Consider the following 24,988-nt stretch of genomic DNA (forward strand, 5'->3'; position numbering starts at 1 on the left):
TCTACTTCCCATTCAGCTCCCTGCTTGGGGCCTGGGAAAGCAGTAAAGGAAGGCCCAAAGCCTTGGGACCCCGCACCCATGTGGGAGACCCGGAAGAAGTTCCTGGCTCCTGGCTTCGGATCGGCATAGCACCGGCCGTTGCGCTCACTTGGGGAGTGAACCATCAGATAGAAGATCTTCCTCTCTGTCTCTCCTCCTCTCTGTATATCTGACTTTGCAATAAAAATAAATAAATCTTTTTTAAAAATGCATTGAATGAGTGAGGAGTGAGCTGAGCTTAAGCTGCTATTCATTAAAGGCTGTAAAATACCAGGGAGAAGTATTTCCATACAGAATATTGGTAGTTGGGGAGGGTCAGGGAGACCCTTGAAGGTCCTCACCTTTTATGCCGGAAGTTTTGTTGCTGTGGGTCACAGCCAGTCATTAATTCATTCAGTAAATGTCTCAGCATATGTGTGCATAGACTGTGTAGGGAGGGCAGTGCTGGCCCAGCCCAGGCCACACCTTAGACCACTGTCCCTGCCTGATCCAGGACGGATGTTAGTGTTGTGGAAGCTCTCTGGGGCCTTCCAAGGTATAGTTAGCTTTATAGTCAGCAGTCATAAGGAGTTTGTTTTGTGGGTTTTGTGTAAAAATTCAGTGCCAGTAGCAGTTAGCCTTACAGAAACTTCACTTAGCAGGCTGAGGGATTAAGAACCAAGTCTATGTGGCAAGTCCCATGAGGAGCGGTGCTGGCCCACACAGGGCCCAGGAAATAGGTCTACTCGCACAGGCACAAGAGAGATGGGATAGTGGTTTGTTTTTGTTTTGTTTTTAAGATTTATTTATATTTACTGAAAAGTCAGGTTTACAAGAGGAAGATCTTCCATCCGTTGATTCACTCCCCAACTGACTACAACAGCTAGAGCTGAGCCCATCTGAAGCCAGGGGCCAGGAGCCTCCTCCGGGTCTCCCAGGTGGATCAGGGTCCCAAGGCCTTGGGGTATCCTCCACTACTTTCCCAGGCCACAGGCAGGGAGCTGTATGGAGCAGCCGGGACATGAGCCAGGGCCCAGTACCCTCTTGAACCTTGAAACCTGGCCAACAGGGAAGACCTGCTGTCATCATTTGAGGATTGTTGGTGAGACAGTGCAGTGTTTCAAGACATTGCCTTTTATTACTATCACATTGTGAGAGGTTTCCTTGTAACTGGTGGTGATGGCTCCTTGTGTATGCCGGGGCTGAGAGCTGTGAGGTGCAGCAGATCCGTCAGGATAGAAACACTCAGCTTCACCTCTTTGCTCTTAAAATTGCTCCCTACCCTCTTAATGGCTGCAGTGTGTGCATATCAACACACTAATGAGCCATTTTATGTGGACAGTTCAGTACCCCTGGGTCTTGTGGCATGCTAAGCTATCGCTGTGCTCAGCAGGGGTAAAGGTACTTGACCTCCACCCCTGTTGGCTGTTCCAGGTGCTAACAGACTGAGGTTGATTGTGGTGAGTGGTTTCTCTCCTGTTCACGATGCAGTCAGACCACATGGCCCTCCTTAGGAATGTTTAGAACTTGTCATTTCTAGTCAGTTTGGTTTTTTTTTTTTTTAAAGATTTATTTTTATTACAAAGTCAGATATACTGAGAGGAGGAGAGATAGAGAGGAAGTGGAGCTGCCGGGATTAGAACCAGCGGCCATATGGGATCAAGGCGAGGACCTTAGCCACTAGGCCACGCTGCCGAGCCCTCTAGTCAGTTTTTTAATGGAGTCTGTTGGGGCCTAGCACAATAGCCTAGTGGCCAAATCCTTGCCTTGCATGTGCTGGAATCCCATGTGGGGCGGGTTTGTGTCCCAGCTGCTCCACTTCCCATTCAGATCTCTCTGCCTGTGGCCTGGGAGAGCAGTAGATGATGGCCCAAAGCCTTGGGACGCTGTTCTCTCTTGGGAGACCCAGAATAAGCTCCTGGCTTCGGATTGGCTCAGCTCTGGCCATTGTGGCCACTTGGGGAAGTGAACCAGTGGAATGGAGGATTTATTGCCCTGTCTCTGCTCTCTGTAAATCTTTAAAAAACAAAAAAGAAAAACGAGTCTGCTGTACAAAGATAGTTCAAAGAGGTTCATGGAAAATAGAATTAAAGGATATGTTGAGGGTGGGTGGTTGGCTTTGTAGTTAAGAGACCCGTACGGAGCCCAGCACAATGGCTCAGTAGCTAAATCTTTGTAGTAGGTTCCCAAATAGGCGCTGGTTTGTGTCCCGGCTGCTGCACTTTCCAGCTAGCTCCCTGCTTGTGGCCTGAGAAAGCAGTCAAGGATGGGCCAAGGCCTTGGGATCCTGCAACCACGTGGGAGCTCCGGAAGAGGCTTCTGGCTTCAGATTGGTTCAGCTCTGACTGTTATGGTGATTTGGAGAGTGAACCAGTAGACGGACAATCTTTCTCACTGTTTCTCCTTCTCTGTAAAATCTGTCTGTCTACAGGGCTATCATATCTATTGGCCGGATGTGAGCTAGTTAGGGGGAGAAACAGGTTGGGCTAACTGACTATATCCACTGGTGCAAGTGTTAGCCAGAGTAAGGGCAGGCTGATTGGCTTTGCTGCAGCAGCAGCTGGCAACTGCTAGGACTGGGGGCAAGTCCTATTGAGCTAGGATGCAGAACCACCTGGAAAGTGCAAGATCTGGGGTAGGGAATGGTCCAATAGGGAAACTGTGGGTACCTCTCTGATGGGCTGCAACTGCCGGTGGTGATCATGAGAGGTCTGGGGGCAGGTTAGGGCCTGGCTAGGCTGTGGCACCCACTGGCATGAATGAGGGCTTGAGGGTAGAGTTGGTTGGGTTGAGTTAGGCTTCAGCACCCAGTGATATGTACAAGAGCTGAATGGGATGTGGGATAGACTGGAACAGTCTGCTGCACATGCTGGCAGACACAGGATCCAGGGCTAGGGGCCCACCCAGTGGGAGTAATTAGGGGTCCCTCTGACTGGGCTGCAGCTCCCAATGGTGTACGTGGGGGCCGAATGTGTCTTGGACATAGTTGGACTGGGCCACAGCATCCACTGATTTGTGTAAGAGATGGGGCTTGAAACAGAACTGACCCAGCAGTTGCAGCTATTTGTGTGTGCAGACTGATGTGGGTGACAGAATGAGCTGGACCCTGTACTGGTGGACACACACAGGAGTCAGATCTGGAATCACCTTAGATGGGAGTGCATGTATCTGAATAGGGCCTCTTTGGTTACTGAAGATGGCGCAGTGGACAGCATACCCAGATGCTCATGGAGGATTTGGTAGTCCATTAGAGCCTGCAGAGGACATTTGGTACCACAGCAGAGGTAGGAGGGCAGAATAAGTTTGTCAACTACCCCAGTGAAGCTTGACAGCAAATTTCTAGGCAAATGGAGACTCTAGGGTGGACTATGCCAGCCACTGGACCTTGCAAGGATTTCCTCATCCTTGGATCTGCAAGGATCGAAACTCTTGGAGCAGAACCTTTGGAGTATGCTCCACATTGGAGACCCGGGGACGATATTGGGTGGCCATCCCCCATCCTGGGGTACTGATGCAGTTGGGAGGCTGGGTACAACTTCTCCCTTCTTCTCCAATCCCTCCAGATACAGGAAGAAGAAAACAAATTTGGAAACAATGGTCTTCCCCACTTTCCCCTAACCCTCGATCCTTCTTACCCTAATCAACTGTGTGAATGAACATCAAAAATAAAATTTGAAAAAAAAGCCTTTCCATTAAGAATAAAAAATAAATCTTAAAAAAAAAAAAAGACACCTGTAAGGAAATACTTAGGTACGGAAGTTTTTTGAAACCCATGTGTAGTTTTGTTTATAATATGCATTTTCCGTGAACTTTTTAAATCCTCTACCTCCCTGCACCCTAGGTGGTTGTTAGGGGCAGAAAATGGAATACTTTATTCGTATAAACTCTTTATGAGCTGCTGTTTGAGTTTTCCCTCTTCTCTTTCAAACCTGCAGTGTGCCACGCTGAGCTGAACGCGATCATGAACAAGAACTCGGCTGATGTGAAAGGCTGCAGCATGTACGTCGCCTTGTTCCCGTGTAACGAATGTGCTAAGCTCATCATCCAGGCAGGTAGGAGCCAGGCCCCGCCATTTGTACCATTTGTACCATTTGTATTGCTGCCTGCTCACCAGTAGCTCGTTGCAGATGCATTTGATCTTATATCACTATTGTTTAGATCTAAATTAATTGTGCTATCAGCTTTGCAAGATACTCTGTGTTTTGTTTTTGAGTGGTGCCAGGTATGCTAAGACTAATTGCATCCTCTGTGATTCTTAGCATGTTTTTAATTTAGTTTGCAACTTCTTAAACTGCAGACTGCCAAAAAGCAACACAGGCATTGCATATAATTACTGTCAATTTACTATTCTCTGACATATTGTGCGTAGATTGGAGGGGAGGGAGAGAAATGAACTTCTGTCAGAATCAAGGTCAGCTGGGAGTCTGTATATGAAATTTTAATTTGTATCTAATACATGGAAGATATTGGAGGATCTAAACATATTTTTGCATCTAAATGCATAAGACTCAAATGGTTACTACTTTGAGTTTTTCTTGTTAACAGTTGCTGTAAATCTGCACCATTGTATTCTGAATGTCTTACCTTTTTCAAACTGTCACATCTAAGACTCAGCTGTGCTTTATCTCCATAACATTCTGGGTTTGAGATTTTGAGTCAAGCCAGATGTGTGTTTTTTAGGGGCTGTTAATCACTGCCCTGTGCTCTTAGAGCCACATAGCGCTCCTGCCATCAAGGGACAGCCTGGCCTTCACGTTGCCGCTATTGTGCCATCCCTGGCTACCCTTGCATGCAACGGCAGCAGCAGGTGCCTGTTTCGTGGGCCAGCCCCTCGTCCCTTCCAAGGCTGTGAGGAGCAGTGCCTGGGCCTTAGAGTTCCCAACCCTTAATGTGGTGCTGGCCTAGTGCGGTCCAGAAAAGACCAATGCACTCTCCATGGAGCTGGTTGAAGTTGGTCTGCAAAGCCACCTGCAGTGACGCTTAGCTCCTGTCCCCACTTGCCCACTCTCCTGGAGTGGGTTTAGAGTCTTTGCTTTGTGAATAAAGAACAATTGATTGATTACCTGAAGGGGAAAGAAAAGTTGTTACTCAGATCAAAGCTTGGCTATTTGACATGCTTTCACTTTGTAATTGTTTTTAAAAATTCCACAAAGACTGGAAGGCCAATTATATATAATCCACCCTCAACTGAATCAGAAAGCAGCAGATATCTACATGTGTATGTCAGGAACTGGACAGTGTCTGTGCATGCACTGGTCCCAGCCATGATGACCAGGGCTCCCTCTACTGCTGTGTATCCTCGGTGGGACCTAAGTAGGCGTGGACTAATGAGACTCCCTTCGTTTTCTTTGAAGGTATAAAAGAAGTGATTTTCATGTCTGACAAATACCATGACAGTGAGGAGACCACAGCGGCAAGGCTCATGTTTGATATGGCTGGGGTCACGTTCCGGTAAGCTGGGTGGCCTGGGGGTGCCAAGGCATGTGAAGCAGCTGTGGGAGAACCCCTTAGACCCTCTGTGCTGATGGGCTTCTCCTTGTGACTCCTGATGTCCCCTCCTTGGAAGTGTCTTCAGAAATGTGATGGCAGAAGGATCTAAGATGTTATTTTGAGGCTAGATTCTAAAGAGCAGTGACAGAAGCCATCTGACGACGGTCTATATGATGTATCAGTAACTTTCCAGGGCTTGCACCAACTATTGGAGGAAAGAGAAATGTAGAAACTCACTCAAGTCTTGCAATAGTTAACAGCAAACCGTTGTAAATTTTGCAGATGTAACAACTGTGCCATAGAAAATTTAGGATGAAAATAACCTGCCAAGTTGAAACACCAGGAATTCTCTTTACAGCAACATTTTAAATTGAGATCCGAAGTCTTGGCTTTTTATGATTACCTTTGCTGAACAGAAATTGTGATGGTGTGTTGTGTTTGCGAGTAAATTCAGCCACCTTGGATTCATGGCAGAGAAAACTTTGAGGCTGTAACGCTTTTCAGAGCTCTACTGTGGTCAGCAGGTGTGGGAACATAACGATAGGTCACCACCCAACCCTGTGTGTTCATCCACAGGGACCAGGGTTGTAGCTGGAGCTCCCGAGGTGAAGCCGGCCTGTGAGACTTTAAAATCCAAATTTGAAATTCTGTGCATACTCTTCTTTTTTTTTTTATTCATTGATTACATTGTATTATGTGATACAGTTTCATAGGTACTTGGATTCTCCCCACCCCTCCCCACACCCTCCCCCCATGGTGGATTACTCCTCCTTGTTGCATAACCGCAGTTAAAGTTCAGTTGAGATTCCCTCTTTGCAAGCATAAACTAAACAGAGTCCAACATCTTACAGTCCAGTCACGTTCCTCGGCTTCTTGGGGAGACCCCGTCTGGTCCGAGGGCAGAACCAGCAGAGTGTGCATACTCTTCTTATTCAGAGATTTTGTTTTTCAAAATGGTTAATCCCCAGATGCTGTATTTGTGGTAGAAATAATGAATAAAATTTAGCAAATAAAAATAGAATACGTTTATATTATGCTTGCATTCTTCTTGATTTATAAGAATTCTCCCTTAATATTAAAGCTTAGAGTTGTTTTTTTTGTTTTTGATTTTGTTTTGGTATGGTTAAGAAACAAGAGAAAATGTATCATTTTTGGCTTTCAAGCAATTCCAGGTAGATTTAAAATTTCCTAAAGAAGGTAAATCTGAAGAGGACACTAATAGTCATGTATCATGTAGTGAGATTAACTTATCGGAGATCCCTGGACTGCCACATCCTTGGTGGAGAACAGCCCAGACAAGCGGCCCCTGGCTTCTGTTTGGGTTTTGTCCTTGCTGGTCTGTGTGTCTCTCTTGGTGCAAGATAATTGGCTCCCACAGAGAGAAAATCTCAACCGAATCTCCACACAGAAAATACAGGTTAAACCAAAGTAAACAAATTGTTTTAACTACTCACTGGATACTATTTTTGTATTGTTCATTGTTTTTGTGTGCATATCAAATATATATATATATATTTTTTTTCTTTATGTTTAGGAAATTTACACCCAAGTGCAGCAAGATTGTCATTGACTTTGATTCAATTAACAGTCGGCCAAGTCAGAAGCTCCAGTGAGTTACATCTCATTGAAACATCAGAAGATTGGGATTATTGCCTTCCCAGGGGGCTGCTGACACTGTTCACCAGGAGGTAGTGTCTCAGCGCTTCATAGCCAGTGGGGTGAAAGCAGACATCTGAAGGGGGAACAGCTTCCAGTCGGCCTTCCCATCTCTCCCGGCACACGAAAGCTGCACCTGCTGAAACTTTAAGGGAACCCAGGTTGCTGAGCAGCTGCAGCCCTGGGTCCCAGCTCGTTGGGCGGGGTGACTGGAGGCCCCATGGAAAGGGCGTCAGCCATCTGTCACTCCCTCACCAAGCGGACGCACGCAGCTGCAGCTCACTGCCTGCCCGTGCTGTGCTGGAAGGACGTATGAGTCATTGTTGCTATGTCGGCCGTGGGTGTGAGCAGATGGGAACATCTGGCCCAAGCGAAGCATAACACTCAATGCCCTTGGAAGGAATCTGGACCCAAAAGACAGCAGCTGCAAATGGGAGTCGTAGAGGGATCAGGGAGCCTGGCCATGTCACACGGCCAGCCTGGATTAGAGGTCTGTTCTCTGTCCCCACTGTCCGGCCACCCCTCTGAGGGTGGGGACCGCTGTGGGGGTTTTGCGTCTGGTTCTTGGTTTCTTGCTCACGTAGAGCCATGACAGTGAGTTGATCTGAGAAGTGAGATGTTCCTAGAGGGGACCATTCCTCTCCCCTTGCTGCTCCCTGAGGCCCTGCCCTGCCCTGCCGTGGAGGCTTGGAGGGACGTGCCCACCCACACTTGCCAGGGCAGTGCCTTTCCATGGACTCACTACAGCCACAGAATAAAGGGAAGCCTGAGCTCTTGGTGGGTTGCCGGCGACATTGCTCTCCTGGAGGCAGTTGGTGACAGAGCAGGTGCTGTGGCTGGAGCAGCTCCCCGCTCCTGGTGCCACACCTTCATCTATATGAGTATCAGCTTCCTAATTACCAGGGGCAGGGGAACGCAAGATTGTGCACCTCATCTTTAATCTCATTTAATTTTTATTAAGCACACATGGTGCCTCTGTGGCAAAAATGGTTTCTTTATCATAAAGATTATTACACCTTGTTAAAGTGCTCTTAATATTTTCATGAGTTTTTACTTTTGTCTCTGAGGTTTTGTACTCCATATTCTAGGGCATTTTGTAATTTGGCTTCTTAATAATCATTATCAGTGTCTTATTAAAATGTACCACGGAAGTGTGTTCATTCTTACATTATTATAATTATGTACTTCAGTCTCCATTTCTCTCATTTCCGTTTTGTCTGGGAAGCACATCACATACGTATTTATGTTCCAAGAACAGTTTGAGACCCCAAGCTCTGCGCTTTGCCCAGGGGTTGACAGGTGATGCGTCTTCATGGAGGGAGCAGTTTCCAACTCTATGGCCCCTGCTCCCCGTCCGATGGGGCCACCTGCTCCGTGCCAGACTGTTGGAGTCACCAGGAACTCTGCTGCTTGCTAGTCCTGTATTCTAGGTTTCTCCTTCCTTTATAGCTCTTTGAGAGAGAATGGTTTCCAGTTGTTGGTTCATTTCTGAAACAACCTTAATGGCTGAATCTGGACTAAAGCTGAAGTCAGGAGGCAGGAACTGAACCCGGCTCTCCTGCATGGGGAGCAGCGACACCATTAGCTGAACCAGCACCCGCTGCCTCCCAGGGTCTGTGTTAGCAAGAAACTGGCATCAATAGCTACAGCTATAGTGTGGGACCCAAGTGCTCTGTGATGGTGTGCAGATGGCTTAACTCTTAGGTGGAAGCCCCACCCCTAAGTTTCTGTTCTTTGTTCTCAGTTTTCTCTTTCCTTCTGCAGGTTCTTTGTCCTTTATTTGCTCCAAAGTGCATGAAACAAGAGGTACATGCAGAAGAAAGCAGTGGGTTGGCAGTGGTTAAGTAGTGGCTTGGGCTGCCTGTATGCCCTGTCAAGAGTGCCTGGGTGACGTCCCAGCTGTTTCATTTTAGTTCCAGCTTTCTTTTCACGCACGTGCTGGGAGATACGTGCTATCTTGCATCCAGCAACATGGGATGCAGTTGTAAGGAGTGAACCAGTGGGTGAAGGACCTGTCCCCATCTGTGTTCTGGCTCTCTGCCTTCAAATGAAATGAAAATAATTTAAGCCAGACATACTTAGTGACCCACATTATGGCACATTAAGCCACTGTCTGCAATGCCAACATACTGGATAAGCACTCATTCGAGTCTCGGCTGCTTCACTTCCCATCCAGCTTCCTGCTTCCCCACCTAGGGAAGCACCAGAGGATGGCCCTAGTGCTTGGGTCTTGCCACCCATGTAGGAAACGTGGATGGAGTTCCAGGTTCCTGGCTTCAGCCTGGCTCAGCCCTAACCATGACATTCATGTAGGGAGAGAACTAGTGAATGGAAGATCCTCTCTTTTTCCCCCATCTCTTCCTATCTCCATTACTACCTACCGAATATATGTTTTAGAGAAGCATCCAGTGGTAGGAAATAGGCTGTTTTGAATTGTGGATCCTATTAGCAAGGAGTGTATGATTTTTATGTTACTTGTATAAATGTCTCGTGGCTGTAGATTACCAATGCATCTGATTTTTGTACCCTGCAATACTTTGTCTCGATTTGTTGAGTTTGAGTGAAAAACCCCCGCTGTGGGGAGGTTAGCAGGGCAGGGCCAGTGCTGTAAGGAAGCACAGGTTACAGCTAGTGCTGGCAGTGTGGCTGTGTGGGTCTTCCACCTGCCAGCTTGTGCAGAGCCTGCTTTCCCAGTGACTGGAGTGTCAGTCATGATGTCTTGGTTTCTGCTGTCACTGTGGGAGTCGGGGCATGGGCCTGTCCGGAGAATTCTGCTGATGTCAGGTTCCCGTTAATAGAGCTTTACTTTGAACTTGGCCTTTGGGAGAAACAGTCCAGAGGGAAGGAGTTTGGAGCAGTCTTTTTGCCTTGCAGGCATGACTAGGTAATTGTGGTGCTAGGGAGACTGGATCTGAGGGAAGCATTGCTGCCTGTCATGGGTAATAAATGACAATAAGGAGAGCAGCTCTCGCTGAACCGCTGGCAGAGGAACTACATTTAAAAGGCAAAATTTGAGAGTGAAATGATGGGAGCTGCGGGTCCCTGACGTGATTTATGCTCTTCTGCTTTTCCTTCCTGGTTTTTTTTTTTTCTTCTTCTAGGAAACTGTCCTTTAAAACTGCTGCAGCCCAACAAGACCCAGCAGTGAGCATGATCTTTCCCCAAACTAAAAACAAGAGAAGACAGCGGGCACAAAGACCCAGAGGAGCTCCTGAATACCAGTGCTGCCTTCTGGGGCCAGGGAAGGTAGTCCCTGGGGCCAGGGACACCTCATCTTCTCCGGCCCTCTCCCACTTGAGCGTTATATGTACCTAGGGTACGAAATAGACTGTGTGAAAGAGCTGATGCAAAGCTAGGAAGTAAATTTTTTTTTCATTAATATTTATTTACTTCTTTATAGTGAAAAGGGAGAAAGACAGCTATCTCTCCCATTTACTAGTTTACTCCCCACATATACACAGCAGCCAGGGCTGGACCAGTCTGAAGCCAGATGCCAGGAACTTGGGGTCTCCTAAGCGGCTGGTAGTTACCCAAGCAAGCATTTGAATCACCACTTGGCTGCCTCCAGGGTCTGCAATAGCAGGAAGGTTGGAGTTAAGTGGAGCAGAGACCTCAATCCAGGCTCACTGACTGGAAACAGACATTTCGAATGAACATTTAACCACTGCACCAAATGCCAACCTGAAAATTTGTGTGTGTGTGTGTGTGTGTGTATGTTTCCCTCCACTTTGTTTCACCCGAAATTCCTTCAAGGAATTTTTTTTAAAGATCTGGTAAATAGGGCTTGGCATGATAACCTAATGGCGAAAGTCCTCATTTTGAACATGCTGGGATCCCATATGGGTGCTGGTTTGTGTCCCAGCTGCTCCATTTCCCATCCGGCTTCCTGCTTGTGGCCTGGGAAAGCAACTGAGGACGGCCCAAAGCCTTAGGACCCTGCACCTGTGTGGGAGACCCGGAAGAGGCTCGAGGCTCCAGGCTTGCGATCCGTTGTGGCCACTTGGGATGTGAACCAGCAGATGGAAGATCTTTGGCTCTGCAAATCTGCCTTTCCAATAAAAAAATAAATCTTAAAATATATATATAAAAGATAAAATCTGGTCAATAGAATATGTTCAGGTGTTGGTTGTTTGGAGTTGATATTTTCAAATGAGTACGTTTTTAAATGACTGATTTAGTTTAAGATTTAAATGAAAACATTACAGTGGTCGGGGAGGGGGAACAGAGGTCTTGTATCTGCAGATTCACTCCCCGATTGGGCACGAAGACTAAGGCTGGACCAGGCCGAAGCCGGGAGCCTGGGACTCCATCCCGGTCTCCTTGGGTGGCAGGTACCCAAACACTTGGGACATGATCCTTGGCTACCTTCCAGACACATTAGCCGGGAACTGGATTCTTTACCAGTGGAGCTCCGGTAGAAAATTTAAAATCTGTAGTTCACCTTTTTGTTTTGTTAAGTAGGGCTACTCTACATCTAAGTTTGTGCAAATTAGTGTCTGCCTGAAGCTGCAGGGAAGGATTAGAACTCAGTGGGCACTTAGCGCTGCCCTGGGAACCGTGGTGACCAAGAGTACAGCTGTCAGCTGAGCGGGTGCAGGTACAATAACGCAGGGCCCAGGACTTTCTGGGAGTTGGGATCACATTTAAAAGAGGCTTAACACATTTTGGTTAAGTGAAGACTGCCCCGGAATTCTAGAATGATATGCGGCTCACCTTATAACTGTTAAAGGAACCTAAAGTGATTTTATTACTAGACTCTGTGAGTACTTGCTGTTATATTGGGTTCACCAGTGATCCTCTTCTAGGTTTAGGATGGATGTGGATGGCTGGATGCCATCTTTGCCAGCCTGCTCTGAAAGCTGCCACTTCCCACGTGCCTGAGCCCGGCAGGTGTGGCCTGCACTGCACTTTCTGATTGGGCTGCCTGCTTTTTGTGTCCACATCCACTGGAGTAAGGCCAAGGCCAGTGTGGAGAAGGTAGGAACCCAGAAGCATTCTGCAGGAATCTGGTTCTTTGTTCTATTCATTTGAAAGAGAAAAGACATCTGTTGTCTAGTTTACTCCCCAGACATCCACAGCAGCGCTGCGGTGGGCTTCATCTGCTTTTCCCACTTGAGTGTCCAGGACCAAGCTACCTGCTGGCTCCCAGGCTGCACATTAACAGGAAGCTGGACTTGAACTCAGGCACTCTATAAAGATGGGATATGGGTACCCCAAAGCAATGTCCATCCCTCCTGCTCACCCCCTCGCTCCAACCACTACACCAAATGTCCAGGATCCTGCCTGGTTCTCTCAAAGGCTAACCATGAAAATATTCTAGAAGTTGTTTATTTTGAAAGTCAGTTTAGTATTTCTATACAAAATTGGAGAAGGGAGTGTTTGTTGATGAAAGAAAAGGGTGCTATCTTCTCGTTGCTCGGGAGTGGCCTGACAGTGGAGCCCACCTAGGGACTGCAGAGGACAAGAGCCTGAAAAGGTTGCTGTTCTTATCTGTAGTGGCAACTTCAAACCTCTCACCCCCCAGCTCCTTCCTGAGCCTGGTCACACCTTCACCTGCTGCCAGTCCTTCTATCTGCTATTATTTATAAAAGTCTACCAAAATATATGTACAGCACCCCCGTTTGAAGTTTGGTGATGGTCGTCAAGTCTTCGTAGTGCCACTTGTGCCGCCATTCAGCTCCAGAACTCGCCTCTTGCAAAACTGAAACTAAGCTGAAAAATAACTGTGCCCCACCATGCCTTTAATTTTTTTTTAAGATTTTCTGATTTTTATTTGCAAGGTAAATTTTGCAGAGGAGAGCTGCGTCTGCTGGCTCACTGCTCAGGTGGCTATAATGGCTAGAGCTGGGCTGGTCCAAAGCCGGTATGGAGCCTCTTCCTGGTCTCCCTGATGGGTACATGGACCTCAGGGCTTGTGTTCTCTTTTGCTGCTTTCACAGATACAATAGGAGCGAGTTGGATTGGAACTAGAGCAGCCGGGACTTGAACCATGTGGGATGCCAGCTCCACAGGTGGAGGTTTAGCCCACTACACTATGGCTTCAGCCCCTGCCCTCCATTTTACTTTATGAATTTGACCACTCATACAAATAGAATTATCTCTTTGTGAGAGTGGTTATTTTACTTCCCATAATGGCCTCCATTTGTGCCATGTGTCAGAGTTCTTTCTTTTTGAAGGCTGAAGAAGGTTCTTTCATGTTTTGTTTTAAACCAGAACTGTTTGGAGGCTGCCCTGCACTTCCCATTGTCTGCCCACTGGCTCCAGTCAAGCCTGAGCTGGGATCCGGCTTTCCCAGACCTCCCTGGCTGGAAGGAACTCCATCTTCTTTGAACTCCTGCAGCACTTATTGTCAGCAACGTTCTTTTTGGCAATGGATCGAGGGCTGGTTTATGACATCTCTTCAGCTGCCTGGAATCACTATTGAAACAGTTTATTTCACTTTACATGCAGCACATGTGACTCCTCCTGGTCTAACTACACTGTACACCCTATCCCCTCCCCCTCCATCCCCAGCCCACCCCAAGACCAGTGGGTCCCCTGGAGCAAATGTGGCACTTGTGTGCCTGCCCTCCTCCCCATCGTGTGTCTGTAAGTGCCTTAGGCAGGGGGATAGAAATCTGTGTTTTAAGACCGTTTCCACATGAAAGTGATGGACCTGATTGCTCTTTAATTCAGTGAAGTGGCTGATCAGGAGCCAACTTCCTCAATTATTTTTTTTTTCCATGCCGATTTCCTCGTGAATGGCTTGAAAAAAAAATTTGTCGTCTAGAATGTAAAAGAAAGAAATTTTCCTGCTTAGCATCCAGGGTTAATGGACGCATTTATCTTTGAGAGAGAAGGGCAATTACTATTTAAATGTCTTATATTTAACTTCTGGGTTTCCGTGAAAGCATTCTTATGTGTGGTTTTGAATTAGGGATTTGGCAACAATATACACTCCTTGGCAGGATACCCAGAGAGATGTTACCATTGAAGCCCATCTGATTAGAGGATGTCTTGACTTCGCCCGGTCTTAAGTCATTCCAGAATGCTGGCTGCTGTAGTGATTCTTTATTTTAACATTTGTTAATGAAAATTGTTCGGTCTTGGTATTGTTAAAAACTTGACCATGCCATTTGGTCCAGGTTTTAAAAGGGCTTTTTGTTGGAGAGTAGCTTCCTCTGTACAGTGCTGCTTGACCTGGTCAGCACTCCTGTTTTGTGTTAATTCTGCTACTTTCCCATTTTCCAGGTAAGCAGGCATCGATGATGTGTTTGTATGTAACAGACTTTGGATGTACAAATAGTAGTTGGGTTTTTTTCCCCCTTGTGGAATCTGAAGTTAAACAGTGAACATTTGCTGGAGTTGGTTTGGCTGCTGAGTGATAGTAGCAAAGATTCAGATATATGTTTTGAGTTCACGTTGTCATGCTCCACACACCTTGTTCATATTAAAGGCAAGAAGGAGACAGGAATAGGGATGGGAGTAAGATTTCTCCCTCCTGGGGCATCTCTTGCATCCAGAAAACAGGAAGCCCCAGCAGAGATTCTGTTCTGTCTTAGGTTCAGGTGGATCACATGGCTACCCCCTAGCTGCAAGGGAAGCCCGCAGCGTACATGGCATCTCAACATGGGTGGCAAGGCAAAAGGGATGTAGGCCTTCATGTGGTCCTTGCTTGGAAAACTGAGAAACCCTGGCTCTCATTTCTTCTCAGCTGCCCTTCCCACCCTCAGCAGCTGTGGAGTTGATGATACTTGACTCCTAGCAACGTTATGACTTTGGCATGGACCTTTAAACTCCTATGTGGGAAACTTGTTAGTTTCTTAGTTAGCCAGAGTTATGAAAGAATTGTATTGATATTATTTGACTGTTAAGTTATATCATGGCCTTTGGCCCCTAAATACTTAGTATTTCCTAAAAATAGAAATACTGTTATATATGACCACAGTTTATTGAGTTTAGTAATTTTACATTGTTATAACACGTCCATGTGCTCACATTCCAGTTTTATCAGTAGTTTTCCATATGGCTTTTTCCAGCACAGGACCCAGCACAGGGTTTGGTGTCACTTTTCGCTGTTATGTTTCTGTGGCTTCTTTAAAGCACAGCGGCACTGCTGCTTTTTGATAAGTTTCCTTAGAATCAGCAGTTTCCTGATTTTTAGTATCAGGGTCCCTTTACAATCTTAAAAATAACTGGGAACTCCAAAGAACTTTTGTTGACAACAGTTATTACACCGAATTGTTTCCATATTTAAAATTCAAACTGATAAATTTTTTTTAAATGTTGTAATTCATTAAAATAACAAACTTCATGTGTTAATACAAATAACATGCTTTTATAAAAATCTTTTGCAAAAAACACAGAGAAAAGGGTAGCAGTGACTTACATTTTTAATGTGTGGCTTAACAGAAAATGCTGATTTTTATTTCTGTATGGCTTTCTACAGGGATATGTTGTTGTGGCTGGAATATCTGAGGGAAATTTGGCAATGTAAAGATACGCAGTGGGACGAGGAAGGCATATTTTGATAGCATTTTCAGAAGTGGAATATCCTTTTATTATTATTATTATTAAAGATTGATTTGTTTGAAATCTAGAGTTACAGAGAAAGAGATCTTCCGTTGCTGGTTCATTTCCCAAATGGCCACAGTGGCCAGCACTGGGCCATGCCAAAGCCTGGAGGCAGCAGCTTCATCCAGGGCGCTCATGTGAGTATCAGGAGGCAAGTAGTTAGAAGTATTTTCCCACTGCTTTTTCAGGTGTATTTGCAGAGAGCTGCATCACAAATGGAGCAGCCAGGACACGACTTGGCACCCGTATGGGATGGTGGACTCGCACACAGTGACTTCATCCACAGTGCCACAACACTGGCCCTGTGATGTGCTTTGATTCCATACCAGAGCATGATGAGTTGGAAGTTTGAGGAAGGTCAGCTACAATGGGAAATGTGGACGTTTCATATTGTCTTACATTAAAATCCATTGTTCTAATCGATGTTTTACATATACATTATATGATAACATACATTGGTCATGTGGAAAATAACTTGGTTCCCTAAGTTATGCCGATTGTCCAAATGTTCATGATACAATATCCAAAAACCAATCTTGTAAATATCACCACTGATCTTATCAAAGAGATCTTTTCAAGCATGGAGAAGCACTCAGCTCACAGTGACATATAGCAATCTGTCCTTAATTCTAATTTTATCTTTTTTTTTAAGGATTTATTTTTATTACAAAGTCAGATATACAGAGAGGAGGAGAGACAGAGAGGAAGATCTTCCGTCTGATGATTCACTCCCCAAGTGAGCCACAATGGGCTGGTGCGCGCCAATCCGATGCCGGGAACCAGGAACCTCTTCCAGGTCTCCCAAGCGGGTGCAGGGTCCCAAAGCTTTGGGCCGTCCTCGACTGCTTTCCCAGGCCACAAGCAGGGAGCTGGATGGGAAGTGGAGCTGCCGGGATTAGAACCGTCGCCCATATGGGATCCCGGGGCGTTCAAGGCAAGGACTTTAGCCGCTAGGCCACGCCGCCGGGCCCTCTAACTTTATCTTAAAAGTTGGAGTTTTATCACTTTGTGTTTCTTGAAGCAATGGGCTTTGTTCATTTTCAAGAAAATGTCTCATGTCTCCAAATCTGAGCACCCACAGTGTGTCAGTCTTTGAAATGAAACTGGAGTTCCTTAAACACAGTGGGTAGTTTAGCTTGCAATTCAGATGGTTGCACAACCATTCCCTTTGGTTTGCTGCAAAAGTGCTTCATGTGGATTTCCAGTCTTGTCCTAGGAAATTTTAAAACATGTAAACTCGATGGTGCAGGTAGTACTTTCTTGGCCATCGTTAAGGATATTCTTACAGGAAGTTGGCCTTCTACCTTTCTGTATACTTTTCTGTTTCCTTCTTTCTTGCCAGAGTGTGTGGCAGGGGAGTATCAGCACTTGTTAGTCTACTGCCTTTGCTGTATGTCTTGATTCATTCAGCAACATTTTTATTCACCATTGATACTGGGTTTTTGTTTCTGTGTTTTTTTTTTAGAACAGATATGAGCAGTGAAAACTTGGAAACTGGACCCAGCACCAGGGCTTAGTGGCTAAATCCTTGCCTTGGCATGTGCTGGGACTCCGAAGGGGTGCCAGTTCGTATCCTGGCTCGTGTCCCAGCTGCTCCACTTCCCTTCCAGCTCCCTGTTTGTGGCCTGGGAAAGCAGTAGAGGACAGCCCAAAGCCTTGGGATCCTGCACCCACATGGGAGACCTGGAGGAAACTTCTGCCTCCTGGTTTCAGATAAGCTCAACTCTGGCTGTTGCAGCCACTTGGGGAGTGAGTCAATGAAAAGATCTTTATGTATCTCATCTCTGTAAATCTGCTTCACAGGGCAGCATGACGACAGCCACTTTGGAAACCTGTGTTTGCCCCTTTCTCTATACACATTTCTTGGCCTTGGCGGCATTATCTGAGGAGGGAAAAATAAAATATATATTTTTTTCCCCTTATTTATTCATTTGAAAGGCAGAGAGAAAGACTTTCCATCTGCTGATTCGCACCCCTAAATGCCTGCAGCAGCCAGGGCTGGGCCAGACTGAGCTGGGAGCCAGGAGATCCATCTGGTCTTCTCCATGTAGCGCTGCTTCCTCGGAGGGTGTCGTTGTTACCAGGAGGCTGGCACAGCCAAATCCACTTACTCCAGTGTGAAGCTGTGGATAGCTCGGCAGTGTCAGCCCCCAGCCCTGAGGGTTTTTGTTTGTTTTTAAAGAACTGTTCATTTTTTTCTCTCATCTGCGTACTTTTTGAAGAGGTTTATTTGCAGAGAGAGATTTCAAGAGAGATCCATTGGTCTTTCACATGCTAGTTCATTCCACAAATGGCTACTACAGCAAAAGCCAAGATCCTGGAACTCCATCCGGGCCTCTTATGTGGGTGACAGGGACCCACACACTGAGGCCATCTTCTGCCTTCCCAGGCTGGTTTGTGGGCAGCTGGAGCAGCTGACCCTAAACTGGCACCCATTTGGGATCCTAGCATCACAGGTGGTGGCTTAACTGTGCAGCAGCCCCGGCCTCCTCCATCTGTGATTTATCACCTATAATACATTGAATATGAAAGGTCTACTGAAATCTTTTTCTGTTTGAAGATTTATTTATTTTTATAGGAAAGTCAGATATTCAGAGAGGAGGAGAGATAGAAAGATCTTCCATCCGATGATTCACTCCCAAGCGTCTGCAACAGCCAGAACTGAGCCAGAAGCCAGGAGCTTCTTCCAGGTCTCCCACATGGGCGCAGGGTCCCAAGGATTTAGGCTATCTTTGACTGCTTTCCCAGGCCACAAGCAGGAAGCTGGATGGGAAGCAGGGCTGCCGGGATTAGAACCAGCACCCATATGGGATCCCGGCATGTTCAAAGTGAGGGCTTTAGCTGCTAGGCTGCTGTGCTGGGTCCAGATGAATTCTTTAAGACACAAATCAACCAGCTCTTGGTAAACACTGACCATCTTGGATTACAGCAACTGCACAAATGAAACCGTTTGTGTAGCTTTTGTAACATGATGTAATAGGCACTCACTCAATGCCTCTGTTGAAATGGCAACATGAGGGTTCTGCGCTATAACGTGATGTGCTAAGCCACCACCTGCAGCACTAGCAACTGTTGAGTGCCGGCTTCAGTCCCTGCTGCTTCATTTCTGGCCCAGCTTCCTGCTAACGTGCCTGAGAAAGCAGTGAAGGATGGCCCAAGTGTGGGCCCCTGCCGCTCCTGTGGGAGACCTGGAGGAAGCTACTGGCTTCTGGCTTCAGCCTTGCCCAACCTTGGATGTTGTGGCCATCTGTGGAGTGAATCAGCCAATGGAAATTAATCTCTCCCTAGCTCTGTAACTTCAAAAAAATTACTTATTTTTTATTGAAATCAGATCCACACAGAAAAGGAAATACAGAGAGAGAAATCTTCCATCCACTGGTTTGCTCACCAAGTGGCCGTAACCGCCAGAGCTGAGCTGTTCAAAAGCCAGGAGCCAGGAGCTTCTTTCCAGGTCTCTCACATGGGTGCAGGGTCTCAAGACTTTGGGCCATCCTGCACTACCTTCCCAAGCCCCAAAGCAGGGAGCTAGAAGGAAAGTGGAACAGCTGGGATATGAACCAGTGCTCATATGGGATCCTGGAGCATGCAAGGTAAGGACTTTGGCCAGTAGGCTACTGTGCTGTGTCCAGCTCTGTAACACTTAATGAATTAAGAAGAGAAAAGATACAGTGTCTTGATGGTCACAGGATGCTCTTCCGAGGATGATGTGGCCGTAAAGCCCATCAGCACCCCGTGGGAAAGAAGATGGCCTCTGCATGCTAATAAAATCCCCCTCTGCATCCAAGGGCATGCCTGGTGCTTCTCCCCCACCTTTCTGCTGAGGGCAGGGGCGACAGCTTTTCCGTCAGATGAGGTTGATCAGCCTTCATCGTGGCGGGGCTTTTAATTATCTGCCAACTCTATCAGGGTCCACGAGTGGCCCGGCAACTGAGGAGCCTGGTTTGTGAGAGCCAGGATTAATGAGGCCAAGGTCACGAACGCAGCCCAGGGAGCCTGACCAGCATCCTCACAGATGTCGGCTGCCTTCTGCAAAGGGCCAGTGAAAGCCTGGGCAGCCAGCATGGACCTTTTATGTTTAAACCCAAAATAAAAACAGGTCCTCTGCCCGCCTGCCCCATCCCCAGCCTCATGGCAAGACCTCTCTAGGCAGGTCAGGCTTATGATGTCAATGTGATTTTAGCATTTGGTGGTTAATTTAAGGAAAAACTGAGTGATTTGTTAGCATTTTTATGATAAGCAACACTTGGGATCTGTGAATGAGCGTGGATACGGACCCACTATTTAGTATCTTCGTAAAATGGATGAGGAAAAGGAAAACTCGAAATACACCCTGCGCTGTGACACGGTCTTTTTGTGTTTGGTTACCTGGATTTTTGTGTTAGAGCAGTGGGGACGGGAGCTGATTTCAGCTTGGTAGCACCAGCACTACTCAGAGGGGTCTTTCTTGTACTTCTGCCCGGTATCACTGTGCCAGCTTCCCTGCCTGCCTGCTCCTAGTCACTCCATCTGCCACCCCCAGGGCTACTGAGAAAGCCGGAGGGTGTGGGGGCATTCCACACCCAGGACACACAGCAGCACATGTAAACGAGCTTAAGCCAAGTGTGCAGCAAAAAGACACATTTAAACAGCTCAGTCCTTGGCTGCCTGCTACGAGCACAGGTTTTGCTTGGCGTGCCTTGATTAAACCGCCACTGAGAAGTTGTACAACACGTGGGTTGCCGCACGTTCTGTAGGTTCCAGCTGACAAAACCAAGAGGCTGTGGAGGTAGGGAGCAGCATTGCACCCTGGACACCTCCTTCCCACCCCTAGCAGACTAACCTGTTGGGGTGCTGAGCCCCCCAGCAGCGGCACCTGGGTTTAAAAGCAACACAGGAGTTTCTCGGGAGTGTTCCTCTCCTTCAGGGTTGTACACGGGGCAGCGGGGGGCAGGGTGTGGAGTTGGAGGCGAAGCGAGCAGACTGCAGCCTGCACCCGAGGGCCCAGTCCAGACAGCACCTGCGGGAGGCCCAGCCAGGGGCTCCCAGCTGCCCAGGTTGCTGGCCCTGCATTTGGGATCTCCAAAACAGCCCTCAAAGACCCATTCCAGCATGCCTGGTGGGGGGAGGTGGTACAAAAACGCCAGGGTGGAGACACAGCTGAACTGATTGAAAAGATCACTGGTTTCAGCTGTGCTGGTGGTGGTGGGATTCGGCAGCCTGGAGGTGCTCTGGCTCCGTGCGGGAGGTCAGCCAGAGACTGCAGGCGCGAGTGGCCATGCTACCTGCTGTCTGATGTTTTGCCAACTTGCTGTAGTGCAATCACTCCTCTGCACGCGGATGATGTTTCAATTTAAGCTGCTGCTCAGTCAGGACTCCGAAGAGGCTCATTGTCTGGGAGCGGGCTTCCTGCCTGCTACCACTCTCCCCGCCACCGCCTCGCTTCTCTTGGACACGACCGTGACACTGCTCGCTGGCCAAGTAAGTTGTTAGTGTCCTTGTGCCATGGGCTGGCAGGCTTTCCCTCCTGCAGGAAGGCAGGCCAAGATCTGGGGGGCGCTTTAAACACGGCCCCGGGGGCCTTGGCAGCCGGCGTCCGGGAGTTCTGGCAGGTCTGTATTCATGGGTGACCGGCCTGGCACCATTGTTGGCCAGAAATCTTGGAGTTTAAAATCATTTTGTGTCAAACTGTGGCTTTATAGAAGAGAGCGTGTGGCCAAAGGGACATACCGAGGCCTGTGCCGCTTTTCATGTGGAACCAGATAAGAACTTGGGCTTCCCGACCCCGAGGCCGGTGCCCAGGCTGGGACATTTGTGCGGAGGAAGCTTGGCTCTTGGAGCTAGAGAGAGTAGGTGGGCTCTTGGAGCTAGAGAGAGTAGGTGGGCTGTGGCCTCCCCAGCCTTCCTGTTCTCTGTGCCTTGGCCCTGCTGGCCTGTTCTGCTTCTAAAACATTCCTTGTGAGATCAAAGTATTTCTGCGGACTGTTGCTTCCTTCCAGGTGAAACTTGCCTCTCCCTGCCCTTTTCCCAGCTCACTCTTCATGCTTGCAGGACTTCAGCTCACCTGGCCCACCTCGACTCTGCCCCCGTCACCCATCTAGGGCCCTGTCTCCTAGTGGCTAGGAATTCCACTAGCAAGATGCTGGTTTTGGAAAGGGCCTTCTTTTGCCAGCAGCAGCAGAAGGATAAGACAGTGTGTGTGAGAGAATGAGAGATCAGGAGCCAGGAACAACTTCTGGGTCTCCCATGTGGGTGTAGGGGCCCAAGCACTTGGGCCGTCTGCTGCTGCTTTCCCAGGCCGATTATCAGGGACCTGGATTGGAAGTGCAGCAGCCAGGACTTCAGCTGGGAACCATATGGGAGGTGGACTGCAGCTTTACTTGGCATGCAACAGCACAGGCCCAGTCTAATCACCTGTGAGGGCTCCCACCACCAGCACTGGGAATTACAGGTGTGGACTTTGAGGCACTCATTAAAACCATGGCAGCCTCGGCAACAGTACGGACCAAGCTTATCTTACTCCCTACTGACTGCCATGGGCCTGAAACAGGGCCTGGCCCAGGAGTGTATTTTCAGCCAGCGGTGTTACAGGGCTGAGTGAAGACATGAACGAGCTCTATGGAAGCTCTGGGCAGGAAAGCTCTTGGTGAAACCATCACACACCGCCGGTGGGCACTAGCAAAGGGTAGCAACACTGCAGACAGAAGGGTGACATACAGAGACCCTGCCGGCTCCACCCACCCTACTCCTAGGCCAGGCTTCTGTGGTCCACCCTCAGCAGATTGGATGTTGGTGTGGCAGGGGTGACTGAGCAGTGGGGGCAGTGCCCTGTGGCATATACTGTGCATGACGAATCTCAGCTCTGACACAGGGTGGGGCAGGCCCTGCGCCGGGCTTGTGGGCTTATTCCAGACAAGGGCTGCTGCCTGAGCTGGAGAGCGGGCAGTTTCAGGACAGACTTTGCCCAGGTGACAAAGTAGGAAGTTCTTAGAGTTCAGGGGGGAAGGGCATCACACAGATGTCTGTATTCACCAACAGGAACACCAGGATCGCCTGCAAAGTCTACTGTCATTTGGTCTGTGTGCATCTGTCTCTCTTTTCTGCAAGGGAAATAAAATCAAGTCTGGCAAAGCAAAGCCACCTTGCCAGTGAGAGTCGAAGTGGATCTTAGAGTAGAACGAGGCTCCCTGCCCGCACTCTGTTCTGGAATGCAGGCATCCCAGCACATCCTAAGTGCCACATCCAGTGCCCACCTCCTGCTTTCTCCTTTCAAGGAAATGGATCAAAACCAGTTCATAAGAACAGATTGAGATCTTCTCATGCTTGGGAACATGATTTAAATAATGAATTTTTTCCCCAACTGTAAATTTAGATTATTCAACAATCTAAAACTGATACTTAAATGGGTTGAAAATAGGTGATAGAGAATATACATGCTATAAAAGAGCCAGTAAATCCAACTCCTCATGCAATTAGAGATGATCTATATGTGATATATCTCTTGATAGCAACAAAAACAGTGATAGGTGAAAATAGAGCATCATAAACAACCTTTGCAACAAATTGCCCTGGTTAGAGGCCAACTTCTTCATATGAAGAAAAGAAGTGGTTCTTGCAGCCAGGAGAATTTGGAGAGAAACTGACGAGAGTTGGCAGAAGAGCTGGATGGTGAAAATTCGCCACTGAGGGTAGGGGATGGTCTTAAGGTTGAGAGAGAAATGGGCAAAAGATAGACCCCACCCAGAGCCTGCAGCAGGGCCCAGGTGGGGAGCATTTCAAGGGACAGGAGCTTCGGGGAGAAGCAAGCCAAGGGCAGTCCTGATCAGGTGCAGGGAAGCCAGGTGTGGGGGTGGGGAAAACGCCCTTCTGAAGTGTGCTTCTAAAGTCTGTCTCCTTTATGAACAGTTTCACTACTGCGACACTCCCAGCAGCCCCAGGAGAGTGAGGTTCCCCAGTGCCCGTCCAGCAGTGGGTAAGCGGAAAAGCAAAGTGTGCTGCGTACAGATGGTGGGATATGACTCAGTCTTCAAAAGGAAGGGCATTCTGATGCCTGCTGCAGTGTGGACAAACTGTGGGCACATTGGGCTGAGGGAAAGGAGCCTGATACCGAAGCACAAATATCGTGACTCCACTGACAGCAGGTTCCTGGAGGAGTTCGGTTCGCAGAGATGCAGTGAATGGTGGTTGCTGCAGAGGGTCTGGGGAAACGGGGATGTGGAGCCTCTGTTCTGTGCCTGTGTGGTTTAGTGTGTGGGTTTAGTATGGACAAGCCATGTGGTTAGAATGGGTAAAGGCAACATACCTCCATCACGCATGTGCAAAATACAAGAATGAAAGGCAAAACGGTGCCGCTGCCCCTGATTGCCAGGGGCCACTTAGAGAGGGCTGACGTTTCTCACTGGGCTGGGTAAGCTCTGAGATGCCCTTCCTGACATTATTCTCTGTGTTCTGTCTCCGTAACCGCTCAGTGCTCCATCACCTTGTCTAAGCTCAGGCTGTCACATCAAAATACTGTGGACTGTGTGACTTAAACTGTTACATTTGCTTCTCCTAGTTCTGGGGGCTGGGAATAGCAATATGGGGCAGCCTGCAAGATGGGGTTGGGATGAGGGGGGCTGCCCTTTTCCCCATGCGCTCCCTTAGGAGGCAAACAGGGCTGAGCGAACTCTCTGGGATCTCTCTCCCTCTCCCTCCACCCTCTCTTGCTTTGTTTGAGAGGCAAAGAAAAAGGGACAAGACATGAGAGAACCGCTGCTCACTGCTCCAGCACTGCCCAAAATGCTCACAGGGGCCTGGACTGGGTTGGAATAAGGTCCAGCTCTTGCATGTGAGTGTCTCCTGGGGACTCCATGGGCAGGAAGCTGGAGTCAGGAGCTGGAACTGAATACAGAGGTGCTTCAACATGCACCCAAACCTCCTGCTCGGCTCACTTCTAACAAGGGCACTCATCACAAGGACCCCATCCTATGACCCCTTTTCCTCGCAAAGCTGCACCTCCAAATTGAAAGTGACATATGGAATCTAAGGGGGCTCACTTCTGTCCACAGTACGCCCTTGGCCCCAGCTGTAACAGGCAGTCCATGATGCAGGTTTCAGCATCATACCCCACTTCCTGCTGCCCCCACACTAAGTCTTCCAGTGTGTGAGTGCCTTGGGCTGTTGTGGGAAGACCTGTGTGGTTTCAGCTGGGGCAGGTACACACACAGCCTTCTGGGATCTTTTATCTAGCATCTGGCCAGATGTCTGGCTCTCATGACGCATGCAGGGTTGTTAGTGGCTACGTGCTGAAGCCAGT

The 24,988-nt window shown here is 48.0% G+C and overlaps 1 protein-coding gene across 4 annotated transcripts in view; it reads left to right on the plus strand.

The window, feature by feature from the left end:
• Positions 1 to 15,710, plus strand: part of DCTD (dCMP deaminase) — a 130,752-nt gene extending 115,042 nt beyond the window's left edge. For 3 of the 4 annotated variants that reach the window (XM_058669954.1, XM_058669956.1, XM_058669955.1), the window contains 4 exons: positions 3,954 to 4,070; positions 5,373 to 5,469; positions 7,043 to 7,117; positions 15,593 to 15,710. In XM_058669954.1, the coding sequence (XP_058525937.1) occupies positions 3,954 to 4,070; positions 5,373 to 5,469; positions 7,043 to 7,117; positions 15,593 to 15,674 (371 nt within the window). In that variant the 3' untranslated portion in view covers positions 15,675 to 15,710. Of the gene's footprint in view, positions 1 to 3,953; positions 4,071 to 5,372; positions 5,470 to 7,042; positions 7,854 to 15,592 lie in introns of those variants that run through there. The other variant, XM_058669957.1, reaches the window with a different exon arrangement.
• The last annotated feature ends 9,278 nt before the right edge of the window (positions 15,711 to 24,988 follow it).

Source organism: Ochotona princeps, chromosome 11, assembly GCF_030435755.1.
Source record: "Ochotona princeps isolate mOchPri1 chromosome 11, mOchPri1.hap1, whole genome shotgun sequence".
Taxonomy (NCBI): domain Eukaryota; kingdom Metazoa; phylum Chordata; class Mammalia; order Lagomorpha; family Ochotonidae; genus Ochotona; species Ochotona princeps.